General features: G+C 55.8%; 4 protein-coding genes across 4 annotated transcripts; 2 read left to right on the top strand and 2 right to left on the bottom strand.

Annotated features, from left to right (window-relative positions):
• Positions 1 to 1,300: 1,300 nt before the first annotated feature.
• Positions 1,301 to 3,240, top strand: BBK36DRAFT_1170693 (aminotransferase; the record flags this gene model as incomplete). Its single annotated transcript, XM_024895478.1, has 5 exons — positions 1,301 to 1,325; positions 1,383 to 1,570; positions 1,633 to 1,666; positions 1,770 to 2,920; positions 2,983 to 3,240. The coding sequence occupies 5 exons, from the start codon at positions 1,301 to 1,303 to the stop codon at positions 3,238 to 3,240; spliced, it is 1,656 nt and encodes a 551-aa protein (XP_024747431.1).
• Positions 3,241 to 3,661: 421 nt separating this feature from the next.
• Positions 3,662 to 5,463, bottom strand: BBK36DRAFT_1123812 (cytochrome P450; the record flags this gene model as incomplete). The annotated part of the gene is made up of 3 exons (XM_024891108.1): positions 3,662 to 4,616; positions 4,716 to 5,244; positions 5,298 to 5,463. The coding sequence occupies 3 exons, from the start codon at positions 5,461 to 5,463 to the stop codon at positions 3,662 to 3,664; spliced, it is 1,650 nt and encodes a 549-aa protein (XP_024747430.1).
• Positions 5,464 to 6,951: 1,488 nt separating this feature from the next.
• BBK36DRAFT_1089299 (hypothetical protein) lies at positions 6,952 to 7,820 on the top strand (the record flags this gene model as incomplete). The annotated part of the gene is made up of 2 exons (XM_024889000.1): positions 6,952 to 7,235; positions 7,316 to 7,820. Coding segments are annotated over 2 exons (789 nt in total), but the record flags the coding sequence as incomplete, so codon positions are not given.
• Positions 7,821 to 8,554: 734 nt separating this feature from the next.
• Positions 8,555 to 9,568, bottom strand: BBK36DRAFT_27282 (hypothetical protein; the record flags this gene model as incomplete). Its single annotated transcript, XM_024898001.1, has 2 exons — positions 8,555 to 8,814; positions 8,836 to 9,568. Coding segments are annotated over 2 exons (993 nt in total), but the record flags the coding sequence as incomplete, so codon positions are not given.
• Between the last annotated feature and the right edge of the window lie 3,779 nt (positions 9,569 to 13,347).

Here is a 13,347-nt window from a genome sequence, read left to right as displayed (position 1 = left end):
AGAAGAGGGACTTGCACCTTGAAACGAGCTGGAGAGATTATGGACTGAATGATGGAATCACGGCATAAAGATTTGTTTGTGGCCTCTGAGTTGATGAGACAGTGGTTGGTGTACCGTCCATCTCCAGTCTTTGACACAAACTGCAGTCATATTCAGAGCTAGGATGTCCCAGCATATGTACAAGCTTTACATACTTGATTACAGTGAGATCATCAGATCTAATCTAATCAGCCATCTGATTGATCAAAAGGGTCATTGGGATTTCCATCTGCCGTTGCCACTGCGAGGGAATCACCGAGGCCATGTGCCTGGTTCACGGATGATCTCGGTATCAACTTACACCGATGCAAGGCCCCGTCTCCTCGTTATCAGACCGATTCAAGCTCTCTATCAAAGTGCTCTGCAGATAATAATACATACTATCGGCTAGATCTATCAGATGCCGCTGTCGGAAGGCGAGTATCGTTGCTGCCCCCCTCTCACAATTACTGCCCAAGTAGGCAGTTATCCGAACCCACAGCTCACACGCCCTAAAATAGTAGCAACCCCAGATGTCCTCCTCTCCATGTCAATCATGTTGCCGCCAGGGCGCGCCATTACTGTGTTACGTATAGCGTACGACATGTTCAACAAGCACCGTTTTGTACGTAATCCCCAGATCCAATATCCCCCCCTCCAATGCCAATGCAAAGGAATCACGGGATACTGGCGGCTACACGCGGCCGAACCCCGATCCCGGCGCCTCCCCCGACTTGGCCGGCCGGCTCCCCCAACCATCGCGTAAAGCGTACAAAGTCGCAGGCCAAAGAATGCCCGATTATGGAGCGGTTGACAAATGCTTTTATTGCATTATCAGTGTGTCGAGTCGGTGGAAGTTGGCCTGGAGGGGGCCCGGATGCTGCATGTGCATGCATGCATGCATGTACATGTACTCGGATGCTGTACGGACCTCCGTATCGCTATCGATTCCTAATACCTGACTGACTTGTTCACCTCCATTTCTTTCCTTCTTCATACCACACACTGCCCATCATACCGCTTCTTTTCTCTCTTTCGTCCAGATTGCGTCTGTCACACAGGGCGGACGGGACTCATTCTCTTGCCATCACCTCGATCACATATACCTGGAAACAAGATCTACCTACCTACCTAGTACATGTACTTGAGGCAGCTTACAGCAGATCCAAGCTGCATGTGCTCACAGCTCGCAGTGGCGACTCCTACAACTCTGAGTGTATAGGCTTTGGATATCATCTACTCAAATAGGCGAGCATTGAAATTTCTTTGTCTCACCGCCAACATGCTCCCCGTTGCAAGAGCTGCCCGTCTCCGGGCCCTCGTCGTCTCTCGCCATGGCACCGCCACGATATCTCTCCGCACAGCCAGATCCCTTCACAGCAGATCAAGCCATCTCAACAGCGCCGAAGCAGCTGCCACAGCTCAGCCAGCCACGCATGAAGCCGAATACGCGCCCTCCCTGCTGAGTGAGATTGCCGCGAGGAGAGCCAAGGCGGGGAAGCTGGTGGCCGGCATTGCTGCGGCATCGGACAGTGACATGTTCAAGGGTCCTGTAAGTGCCATGTTCTGCGGTTGTAGAATACGTGAGAAGCTGACAGTTGGCGTTACTTGAAGCAAACGGGGAAACCAAAAGCAAAAAGATGGGATGGTACGTCGTCCCAGAGGCCATACTTTGTATAAACGGGAGACCTATCAAACATACAGTAGAGACACGCCTTTAGCCCATTCGCTGACTGGCGAGCATCATCTAGACCACCTCAGTGCAGAGAGCAAGTCGAGAGAGCCCTGTTCTCTCAAGCAAGCTGCCAAACACTTGAAGCAGCCCGGGCTCATCTCCCTCGGCGGAGGCCTGCCCTCCAGCGAGCTGTTCCCTCTCGACGAACTCAACATGAAGGTCGCCATGCCGCCAGACTTTTCGGAAAAAGCAACAGCCATCCACGGACAGCATGTGACCATTGGAAAATACGACGTCCGCGACCGGGACGGCACCTACGATCTGTCCATTGCTCTCAACTATGGCCAGTCCACGGGATCTGCTCAGATGATTCGATTCTTGACGGAGCACACCGAGATCGTCTGCAAGCCCCCTTACGCCGACTGGAGGGTTTGTCAGACCATTGGCAGCACCGGAGCGTTGGAACAGGCGCTGCGAATGTTTTTGGACAAGGACCGCGGCGATTCGGTTCTGACAGAAGACTTTAGCTTCTCAACAGCTCTCGAGACGATTACTCCCTTGGGTGTCAAGGCTTTTGGTGTACCCGTCGACGACCAGGGTCTCGTTCCCGAGGCCATGGACGAGCTTCTCAGCAACTGGGATGCCAAGGCTAGAGGATCTAGGAAGCCTCATCTCCTGTACACCGTCCCCTCGGGACAGAACCCAACCGGCGCCACCCAGGGCCTTGAGAGGAGGCAAGCCATCTATCGCGTTGCGCAAAAGCACGACTTGTTCATTCTCGAAGACGAGCCATACTACTTCCTCCAGATGCAGCCGTACACGGGCCGTGGCCAGCCCGACGCCCCTGCCCCGAGCAATGTCGAGGACTTTGTCTCGTCTCTGATACCGACGTACGTCAGCATGGACGTCGATGGCCGAGTGATGCGGATGGACTCGCTTTCCAAAGTGCTGGTCCCCGGATCTCGTCTCGGGTGGATCGTCGCCTCGGAGCAGATTGTCGAGCGATACCAGCGCCACGCCGAGGTCGCCAGCCAGGGACCCAGCGGCTTCTCGCAGGTCATTGTCCACAAGCTGCTGGACGAGACCTGGGGCCACGAGGGATACCTGCGGTGGCTGATGAACCTGCGGCTGGAGTACACCAAGAAGCGAGATGCGCTGCTTGCTGCTTGTGAGGATAACCTGCCGCGGGATCTCGTCAGCTGGACGCCCCCTGCCGCTGGCATGTTTGTAAGTTGGCCACCATCCCCAAGGTTCCAAAGCACAGACTCCCTCTAATCATCACTTCACAGCTGTGGTTCACCGTCGACCACAGAAAGCATCCCAGCGCCGGCGCCCGCAGCCTCGAGGAGATTGAGCAGGAAATCTTCGACTCGTGCATCAAGAGCGGCGTGCTCGTTGCCCGCGGATCGTGGTTCCTCACCGAAAAGGACGCTCCCCTGACGAGTCTGCACTTCCGCGCCACGTTTGCCGCGGCCAGCCCCGAGAACATGAATGCGGCGATTGCGAGGTTTGGCAAGGCCGTCAAGGATAGCTTTGGGAGGCAGTGAGATTTGAATGGTGAGCCTGGGGTTGGTGTCTATAAGGCTTATGACAGTTGGCATGTATGACTTTACTCGTTGTTTCTGGTTTTCTCCTTTGTATTTCCGTGTCTGCTACAATTGACCAAAGGGGTTTTTCAGGCTGCACTGTTACCGCATAGGCTTCTCATCATAGCGAAGTATTTCATCATTTGACCCTTGGTATCCCGGCATGTAAGACAGCTGTTGCCAAACTAAACAGAATGGAGGGGAGCTCAGTGCGTGAGATCGTGATACTCGTACAAAAAGGGGGCGAGGCAGACACCCGTCCCACCACGCTTTCCTCTCTCCTCACCCCCATCTTCGTCCTTTTTCTCTCTCTTCTTTCTCTTTCTGTCTGTCATCAGTCCTGTCCAAGCCTGCTTTCGCATTCTTATACACATCATAATGCTCAGTTCGTTCCCTTCTTGGCCTCCCAAAAGGCCACATGCACTCCGTGTCCCGGCGACAGGATAATGTCCGACTTGAGCAAGGGGTTCCCCCCGTCAATCTCCGCCATGAAGCTCTGCACGCGCTCAAAGCGCTGGAAGATGCGACACAGCGTGTAGCTCATCTCCGTCAGCGCGAGCTGCTGGCCGATGCAGATGCGCGGGCCCGCGTTGAAGGGGATGTAGTCGTGCGGCCGGGGATGCCAGACGGCCCAGCGCTCGGGGCTGAAGACGGCCGGGTCGGCGAAGGCCTCGGAGGCGGGCGGGTAGAGGTCGGGGCGGCGGTGCATGACGAGGGTCGAATACCCGATCCTCGTGCCCTTGAGGACGGGCAGGGGCTCGGCGCCGTCGGGCCCGCCGCCCCGGGGCAGCGTCGTGTCCTTGAGGGCGACGCGGAGGTTGAACGGGACGGCGGGGTAGAGGCGCAGCGTCTCGTTGAGGACGGCGCGCAGGTAGGGCATGTTCTTGAGGTGCTCGTATGTGGGCAGGCGGTTGCCGTCGTCATAGGGGCCGACGGTCTCGAGGATCTCGGTGCGCAGGCGGCGGACGGCGTGCGGGTGGCGGCTCAGCTCGTAGATGGCCCAGGACATGGTCGCGGCGGTGGTGTCGCGGCCGGCGATGAGGACGGCGAGGATCTGGTCGCGCAGGACCTTGGGGTCGCGGGTGAAGCCGGCGAGGGCGTGCAAGAAGGTGTAGCCGCCCTTGTTGCTGCTGCTGCCGTCGGAGCGGGCGGCGAGCTCGTCGGGGCTCATGCGCAGGGCGCGCTGGATGAAGCCGTTGACGAAGGTGTCGATGGTGCGGATGTGGGCGCGGTAGGCGCCCTTGGGGGTGAGCCAGCGCAGGCGGGAGGCGCGGACCATGATGTTTTGGAGGCGCTGGGCTTCGGCGAAGGCGTCTGCGATGTCATGCTTGGGGGTTCTGTGTGTGTTGTCGTTGGGGAGAGAGACCTCGGTGTCAGCTAGGGGGGGAGAGGATAAGAAGACGATGAGATGCCGGAGCGGAAATGATGAAACATACGACAAGGACTTGACGTCGCTGCCCAGCAGAAAGTCGGTGGCAACGTCGAGGGTGTATCGGTAGAAGAGCTCGCTGATGTCGAGCCGTCGCCCATCAGCCCCTGAGAGGTCAACCTCCTGGTTCTCCCCGTTCAACGGCCCGCCGTTGGCCATGGCCTTGAACAGCGCCTGGATGTGCGCCTCGAAGCAGTGCAGGTCGCTCAGGCGAACCCTGGTGAACTGCGGCCTCAGGAGCTGCCGGCTGTCGTGCCACTGGGCGCCGTCGGTGGTGAAGATGCTGTCGCCGAGGAGCTCGGCCCACTCCCTGTTGAAGTTGGGCCCCTTGCCGAAGTCGTGGAACTGCGTGGCCAGCATGGCCTTGACGTTCTCGGGGTCCGCGGTGAGGACGACGCGCTCGTTGAGGATGCGCATCTCGCAGGTGTAGGAGGGGGAGGGGGAGGAGGAGGCGCCGCCGAAGAAGATATCGCGCCATAGCTCGAGGTTCTTGTGGGCGATGGTGGAGCGGACGCCGTAGTAGATGAAGTCGAGGCCTGTGGATGAGTTGAGTGTGAGTGGTAGACGGGTGTTTATATTTCTTCTTTACCGAATGGTAGACGAGGCTGGAGGGTATGGCCGTAGTTGCCGATGCTCTTGATCTTGCGATGTTCCCTTATACGGTTGATGGCTATTCGGGCCATCCATAGGGCGACTGTGACGAGGACGAATGCCTTGACGGAGACATAATGGGCCAGAGCCTCGAGGAAGCCCATCCTTCTTTCGGCCTCTGGTGAGGTGAGGTGTGTATCTGTGAGATATCTGTCGATTGACCCAGTTGACAAGTACGGGATCGTGAGTGAGTTCATTCACATACTCACAACCACGGACGTTCACGACAGAAGGGAAGAAAAGGTGCAAGAAGAAGGCATTGGACACAGCAGATCGGGGCTGGCTTTATGCAACGTGCAAATCCGAGAAGCTGAAGATCAATGACAGGGCGACCTCATGATCGCTCGGGTCCTCGGGAAGGCTAACATGCCTAGCGCGGGGACCGGCGAGTGAGGGCATTCGGGGCAATGGTTTCTTTTCCAGCTGCCAACGGATGGGGTGTTTCGTAGATCATGACGCATCTATTGCCCTCGGTATGCGAAGCTTCGTGGCTTCTGGTATGATCAAGCTGTCATCATACGATAGGTACTTGACATTACGATGTGATGGCAGCGCATATCAAGTACAATAGCATCAGCATTGGGTACCATACAGGTTGTTAGTCGAGGGCGATGGGACATTTATCCAGCACATTTACACGGTTATACGAGAAGTGTGGATGGGCTTTTTGGAGTATCTGTGATTGGCTTGTTGGCGGTTCCTTTGCTGCGAGGCCAGAATCCTTCGACTTATACCCGGCCACTTGAGATGAGAGCTCGCTTGGAACTTTCGGGACAAGTCGGCTCGACGCCGGAAGAGCCTTATACGAACCTTCACTTATAAAATTTCTGTCAATGATTACGTCTTTTGGTTTCCCAGTGCAACTGTCCACTTGTTGATAGCTCCAAAATGAGTTTTATAGAGTTTGTCAAGTTCCTTGATCATCGTGTGATGGCGCGGAAGCGAAAGCCGGGGAACCGGGCGAAAGCCTTACGGAGAGGTGGGCAGTTCATTTATGAGGGTGCTGCTAATGTGACCGTCGCGTGGACATAACTCGGTTGCTTGGCATGTTCTGCTACAGGATGCTACTTTGTGCATGCTTGAAGACGTAACGATATATGAGGGGGCTAGTATATGCCTCTGGTCTTGATTCTATACAACTCTTAAGACGAGTGTAGGGTAGTAGTCTGCTGGGCGAACTTGACAAAGTCTGGGTGTTGAGCGAGGACTGCAGCGCTGCTGATCTCCATCTGCAGATGGGCCCAAACGCGATGCGGGAGTGATGCATATCAAGGACACAGCACTTGTTTGAAGTTGTCAGCTAAATAATAGGCATATAACGTCTGTCTTCTCTTGGTGTAGACCCTTTATCAGATCGAACATCGAGGCCTCTAACAGCTGAATCCGTCCTAGTGCTGCCGCCACCCCCACCAGCCACCAACAAGCCCACCAACATCCACCCCAAAGCTCCGTCATCATCATACCTTACCTTGAACCTCACCTCAACTCTCAACCTCAACTACTCAACCACCGCACATCCCCTTCTTCCCTCCTCCTCACACGACTTCCTCACGCCCAACATGTCCAGCTTCCCGCCAGACTCGCACGCCCCAACGCCCCCCATCCTGCCCCCGAAGCCAAGCAGCCAGGAGCCCAGCCGCATCGGCACGCCAACAACAACCACCTCCGGCGCGCCTCCGCATCCGCCGTCCTCCCTCTCCGAAGCGGGGCAGCAGTACCGGGCCTCGGTCCTCTCCTCGACCGCAGCCGCAGCCGGAGCCGCCGCGACGCCGCCTCTCCCTCCTCCTCCTCCTTCTTCGTCAGCCACAACAAGAGCGGCGGCCGAGATTCCTGATCCAGGCGACCAGTGGCTGCCGCAGGTCGTCCAAGACAAGTCGTGAGTTTTGCAAAATCCAGATTCCCCCCCGGACCAAAAGAAGAGAGTATAGGTAAACTGACAAGGCCCCGTCCCAACAGAAAACAAGACATCGCCGACATCCTCTCCAGCCCATCCCTCCTCAACGCCCTCACCCACGCCCCGCAAGCCATCCACCCCTCCCTCGCCGCCTCCCACGCCGCCCTCTCCGCCGCCCTCGCCAGCAACACGGACCTCGCGGCGCGCCTCCTCGACGCCGAGGCCCGGCTCGCGCGCCAGCGCTCCGCGACCCAGGCCCAGCTGCTCTCCAGCCACGCCCTCGAGCGCCAGTGGCGCCAGCGCCAGACGGACATGGACACGGCCCTCGCGCGCTTCAGCCCCGCCGCGCTCTACCAGCTGCTTGCGCAGAGCGTGCAGGAGCAGGCCGGCGTGTGCCAGGCCATGGAGGAGAGCTTCCTGGATGCTGCTGCTGATGATGCCGGGGTGGCGGGCGAGAGGGAGGCCGCCGAGTGGATTCGCAGGTACAGGGAGGCCAAGGTGCAGTTTTATCTGAGGCAGGAGAGGAAGGAGAGGTGGGACGAGGGGAGGGTTGGGGGGTGGAGGTGAGGGCATGTTGCTTTCTGGGGCTTTCTGTGTTTTTTTTTTTTTTTTTTTTTTTTGCTGGTGGGATTGCCTGTTATGATGCGATGATGGATGGGGGTTGGGCGTTTCTGGTTGGGAAACAGCGGGATCGTTTTGAAGCCGGTTATTGGGGCGTGTCTTTTACTGTTTTTTCTGTCGTGAATAGCATGGTCACGGATCTCGTTGCGGGCTACTACTAGAGGTAGAACGATTCGAGATGTCCTCTATAGAAGGCGTCTATTTTTTTCAGCTCTTTTACGCCTCAGGGATCACGTCAAACGCCAATCTTTCATGTACCAATCTATAGTATGTTGAAGCGAAACACTAGGTAGGATGGAGCTGGAGTTTACATAGAAGCCTGCCCATCAAGGTAATGCCTTGGGTACATGTATAATAAATCTACATGATGGGAAATCATGATACCGTTTTTCAATGGAGTGTATAAGATGTCTATCGTCGATGACTCTCTAATGCCGCCTTGACTATAAAACAAACGATTGCGTTCAAGGGTATCGTATCAAAATATTACAAATATTGACAACAGGCTAAGGTATATGCAAATGCTGGATATGGAATTTTGGTCTCCTCTCTTTCTCTCTCTCTCCCCCCCTTCTCTCAAACTCTCGCACACTCACTTCTCCCCCAGAGCTTTCCTCAAAAGCAAAGTGGAAGAAGGAGGCGAGGTATCTTCTTCTTCTCCCCCATCAGAGGCCCACGCCCAGGGCGCTAAAGGGACTCTTAATCATGTCCGGGCTTCTAGGGCTCATGGGCAGGGCAAATAGGTCATCCTCGGCATCCTGCGCGTCAGGCTGCGAGGGCACTGCGTCGCCTTTGAGGGCAGCATCAAGGGACATCGGGCCGGTTGGGCGGGTGCGCGAAATGGCCGAGAAGGACGACACGGCAATGTCACCCCCAAGGGGGGACAGCATGTGGGACTGACTATCGGGGCTGGTGAAGGTGTTTGCTGGTTTCGGGGCAACTCATTGTATTAGTCCGAGACTGAACGAGCGAAGCGAGGGGATGGCATATGTAGTCATGTGGTGGTGGATGAGACAGGTATGTATCAGATGCTTACCTGCTGGGCTCGGCACCAGATCTGCCGGCGACGTGGCCAGGCGCAAGCCCTTGAGCTTATCGCCAAGGCGTCCAGAGACGGGAGAGCGGGGAGCCATGGCGGTGGCATTGCTCGCGGGAGGAGGCGAGGGAGGCGCGCGCAGGAAGTTGTCCACGATCCACTGCTTCTCCGCCAGCGCCATCTCGAGGCCGACGCTCTCGGGGTTGACCCTCATCTCGGCCTCCATCTCGAGCTCGAGCTCCCGCAGGCGCTTCTTGGCCCATATCGTGTGCAGGACGCCCCGGGGCCCGGACTCGGCGTGGAAGTGCTCGGGGAAGATGGCGGGCAGCGGCTTGAGCACCAGGCTGGGGCGGCCGGGGCAGGCAATCGTCACGGTCGCTGGCACGGGGGCATCGGGGGGCAGCATGAAGTAGACGCGGCGCCTGGCGTCGTCTTCGTCGTCGGTGTCCCTGGCAGGGAGAAACGTCGACTTGCCGGCCCAAGAGACCTCCCAGGCGGCGGCGTCGACGACGGTGCTGTCATGGGCCTTATCGCTGGAGACGACGTCGACGCTAGGAGTCGTCGTCGTATCTTGTCCGGCCAGGGTGGGGGCACCAGGATACCACTCGACCATCAAGATCTTGGTGCCATGATCGCTGAACTCGAAGCGAGCCAGATGGGTGGCCACGGGAGGCGTGTCCCAGCTCGCGTCGGGGGCTGCGGGAGCGAGCTTGTCGTCGTCGGCATCGTCGTCCCTGGCGACCACGGCGCTGTCGACGGCGGGTGGCTGGTCGGACTGAGGCTGGGACTGAGACTGACGAGGCTGGTGATGGTGATGGAGCTCGGGCTGAGGTTCGGCTTCGTGCCGCGGTTGCTGCTGCTGCTGCTGCTGCTGCTCCTCCTCCCCCTCTTGCCGGACAAGGCCAGGCTCGGCCTCATGCTGGTGCTCGTGCCCAGCAGCATCAGCAGCAGCCGGTGGCCGAGGAGGCCCCGAGGATGGGTCCATGGCGAGAGAAGCTGATCTGATAACCAGAGACAAAGAGGGCCTCGTTGGGCCAAGTCAAGTTCCAGGCGGTCGGCAGCAGGTCGCAAGTCGCAAAGTAGCAAGTAAGGTAAGGTAGCACGTAGCCGAAAGCCGTCTGGAGGCACGAGGGTAAGGGATGGATGTCGCAGCAAATGTCCGCTCGCCCGGGGGGGTGTAACCAGTATGATGACTTCTCTCGGTGACACTCGGGGCAAGAGTCGGGGGATCTTTTTTGTGTCTCTCTCTCCCTGCTCCTCTCCGTCCCGCCTGTCTGGTCTCTTTTCACTCTTCTTTTTTCTTTTCCCCGTCTTGCCGTTAGAGTCGCAATTCACGGTACATGATGGCTGCTCCGGGATGGACAAAGAGAGGGAGAGAGAGAGAGAGAGAGAGAGGTTGAGCAATTGTGGATGGAGGAAAGAGTCGAGCTTCTGCATTGTTGCGGCGACGTGATTGGAGGAAAGGACCGGCCAGGGTCGCGGGGGGTCGGGGTTTACGGCATGTACAAGTACAGATACAAAGCAGGTACTAAGTAGAGGTAGCTTGCGTGCGGTTACGATGATGATGCGGTTTCTTGGAGTTGATGTTGATGTTGTTTGTAGGCACTCGTACTGCTTGCTTGCCTGCTTGCTTGCCTGCTTGCTTGATACCTATCCTCTTTCTCTTCTATTCTTTTCTCTTTTCTTTGATACTCCGGCCTTGCTTTCCTTCTGCTGCCCCTTGGCGGCGGTAGGTACTCCGCATACTCTGTATAGGTACGGCACAGCGTCGGCTCAAGCATCGCCATTTGTAATGGCCGGAATTAGGGTCGAGATCCATGGATGACCGAACTATCGTACCTCGACATGCAACACAAGCCCTTTCTATCCGATGACGTTCTGGTCCAGGCACGAACTGCCTCAGACAGTTTCTGATGGCGGGTGCAAGATAGAACCGAACCGAAGCAAAGGCAGTCTTGATCTCAACCCCAAGGTGACGCCTTCGTGGTCCATCGTCACCAAGAAATGTCTTGTTTCCTTCACCATCCCGTCATGGGCCAAATGTCACTCCAGAGGGGTCCAAGGCCAGCTTATCAGTGGTGCGGCTCCCAATCCGACCCCTGCAGCTCCCAATGCTGGCCCCATCTGTGATGCTATATATCCTAATTATGCTGTTATAAAAATAGCATCAACCCGCAAAGCGCGCATGACGAAGCATCAGACGGGGTTTCAATGTTTCCTCTTTGTTTCCTCTCGGTCCAGCTCTCAGCAGTGATGAGTCAGCGGGCAGACAATTACTATTCCCAGGTAATGCCTGCTTCTTTGTCTCACGCAGTCAAAAAAGCCAAGTCTGCAGCTTGTTCGTCTCGCTGGTGCTTCCGGTTCGCTTCAACGCCGTCCATCTTCCCTCCACAATCTCCACCGTTCGCCACCCGAGAGCCGCCGAAAAGTGCCTATCAGTGCCTGTCCTGTCAGCTGAGATTGGAACGGGGATTCCTGCTCTTTTGCTCGAATGCACAGTGCTGATTTCGCATCAAACTTGCACTACTACTACTGGGAAGTTTCGACGATGGCCCCCAAATCGGCAAATGCCACCGGAATGAAGCCGTAGATTAAATTCACCGAGATCTCTATCTCTCTATCTCTCTCTCCCCCCCCTCTCTCTGCTCTATGCTCTTCCCTTTCTCGCCTCCTGCTGTAATACACGGCGTGTATCGTAATAAGGTACGGCACTTTATTGGTGCGGGCAGTTTTCCTGCACGAACCCGGCCATGTGCGAGTCAAGCTTGGAGATTGTGTGCCATCAAATATGCTCAGCTATGTAGTAGTAGTAGTACTAGGAAGATTTGGCCGGTTAAACTGGGCGGATAATTGAAGGCTTGATGATGATGGTGCGTAGGTAGGTGATAGTGGTAGTATTCTCCATCTTGATAGAGTTGCTTACAATGTTCTTGATAGAGTTGCTTACAATGTTCTTGATAGAGTTGCTTACAATGTTCTTGCGAGTTAAGCTTCAATTGCCCGCAGTCATTCCGGCATGATTATCTCTGGAGTATCTCTGGAGATACTCTTGCTATCTTGACCACAGTATTCGGCTAGTAGTACTGTATCGCCACCACAGCTGATACTGCTAGCCGTCGTCGCACGGAGAAATAGGACCGGCGTCAAACAAAGATCGCCGTGGGCTCCCACTTTGCCCTCGGCGATATGCTCCACGGGCCCCTCCCCCGTGGATTCAAGCATCAATGACCGTCACCAACAGCTCCCGGTCCGGTATTACTACTAGTACTAGTAGTATACTATCGTGAGTGGGAACAAGGAAAGAAAAGAAGCCAACGCAAATAGTCCGCCCGAGACCAATAAACGGGTCCCGACCTCCCCTGATAGCAATACATGCACTGTATTATTTTACTGCTGCCAAGTAGCACGCCTGATAGGGCGAAAATGCACCATCGGATAATATTTCCGACCCATCTTCGTTGTCCTTGTGTCTTCTTCTCAACATCACCTTGTGATGCTGTAGGCTTACTCGCGCCTTTTTGTTTTGTGGAATTCTCATCCGGGCCTTCCTCGCTGCGTCTGTGCTGTGATTGATCACCTCGGTCAATTCGGCGAGAATGGCATTGTGGACGTGCTTCGATTAGGAACGTGCACATTGCCAATACGAGTAATTGGCCTACGGGCAGCTGAGTTTTGAGGTGACATTGCTTTTAGCCCAGGTTTCTTCTTCTCAGCAAGGGAGAAAAGGGATTTTTGAAGTTTCATCAAGACTACCCTTGGAATAAGGCAGTAAGTGGAAAGAATGAGAAGGTGTGGTTTGGTTCCACGGAAGCATCCGAGTGGACGCCGGGCAATTCGGTTCAAACAAACCTTGCCATTCAAATCCTCCGAGGGAGCAACCATCATGCCATCCGTCCATTCGTTTGTAATGGGAAAGCTTGCAGCGTTGCAACGAAAAGACGCACGACTTTCGATCCTAAATCCCTTTGAGATGCTCTACGTCGCCCGCTCCAATCGGGAAGTTGACTGGCTGGCCCGTATCGGTCCTTTGGGTGAGGCGAGATTTGCCAGCTTTTTCTTTGACGTTACAGTCAAGGGTTGCTCTGGGACCCGGAATACGGGCTTGCACGCTGCCTGTTGTTTTCAATTGCACGATTCACATGCAATCTTTGGAGGTGATACCACTACAACAACACCGTACTCTGGGCTCTTCGAAGTGTTGCTTCTCATGACACACCCTGATGCTACCGTGCAGAGTAAAAAAAAAAGAAACCTCCTGAATGAGCTCCCGGAAAACAGAGCTCGACGCGAAATTCCTCAGCTCCGGATCGGTGCTACTGTGTCATCCCGGTCCAGCCATGGTTCCATCTTGTCTACTGCCACTGTTCCGAGCGATGCCAACTTGCTATATACGAAAACAGAACATGATAATACGGTAACATCCAGTTCCCTTTGTCT

This window comes from Trichoderma citrinoviride, assembly GCF_003025115.1.
Source record: "Trichoderma citrinoviride strain TUCIM 6016 unplaced genomic scaffold BBK36scaffold_11, whole genome shotgun sequence".
Classification (NCBI taxonomy): Eukaryota; Fungi; Ascomycota; class Sordariomycetes; order Hypocreales; family Hypocreaceae; genus Trichoderma; species Trichoderma citrinoviride.
Note: the sequence above shows the minus strand (reverse complement) of the source record. Positions and strands in the feature narration are given on the sequence as shown.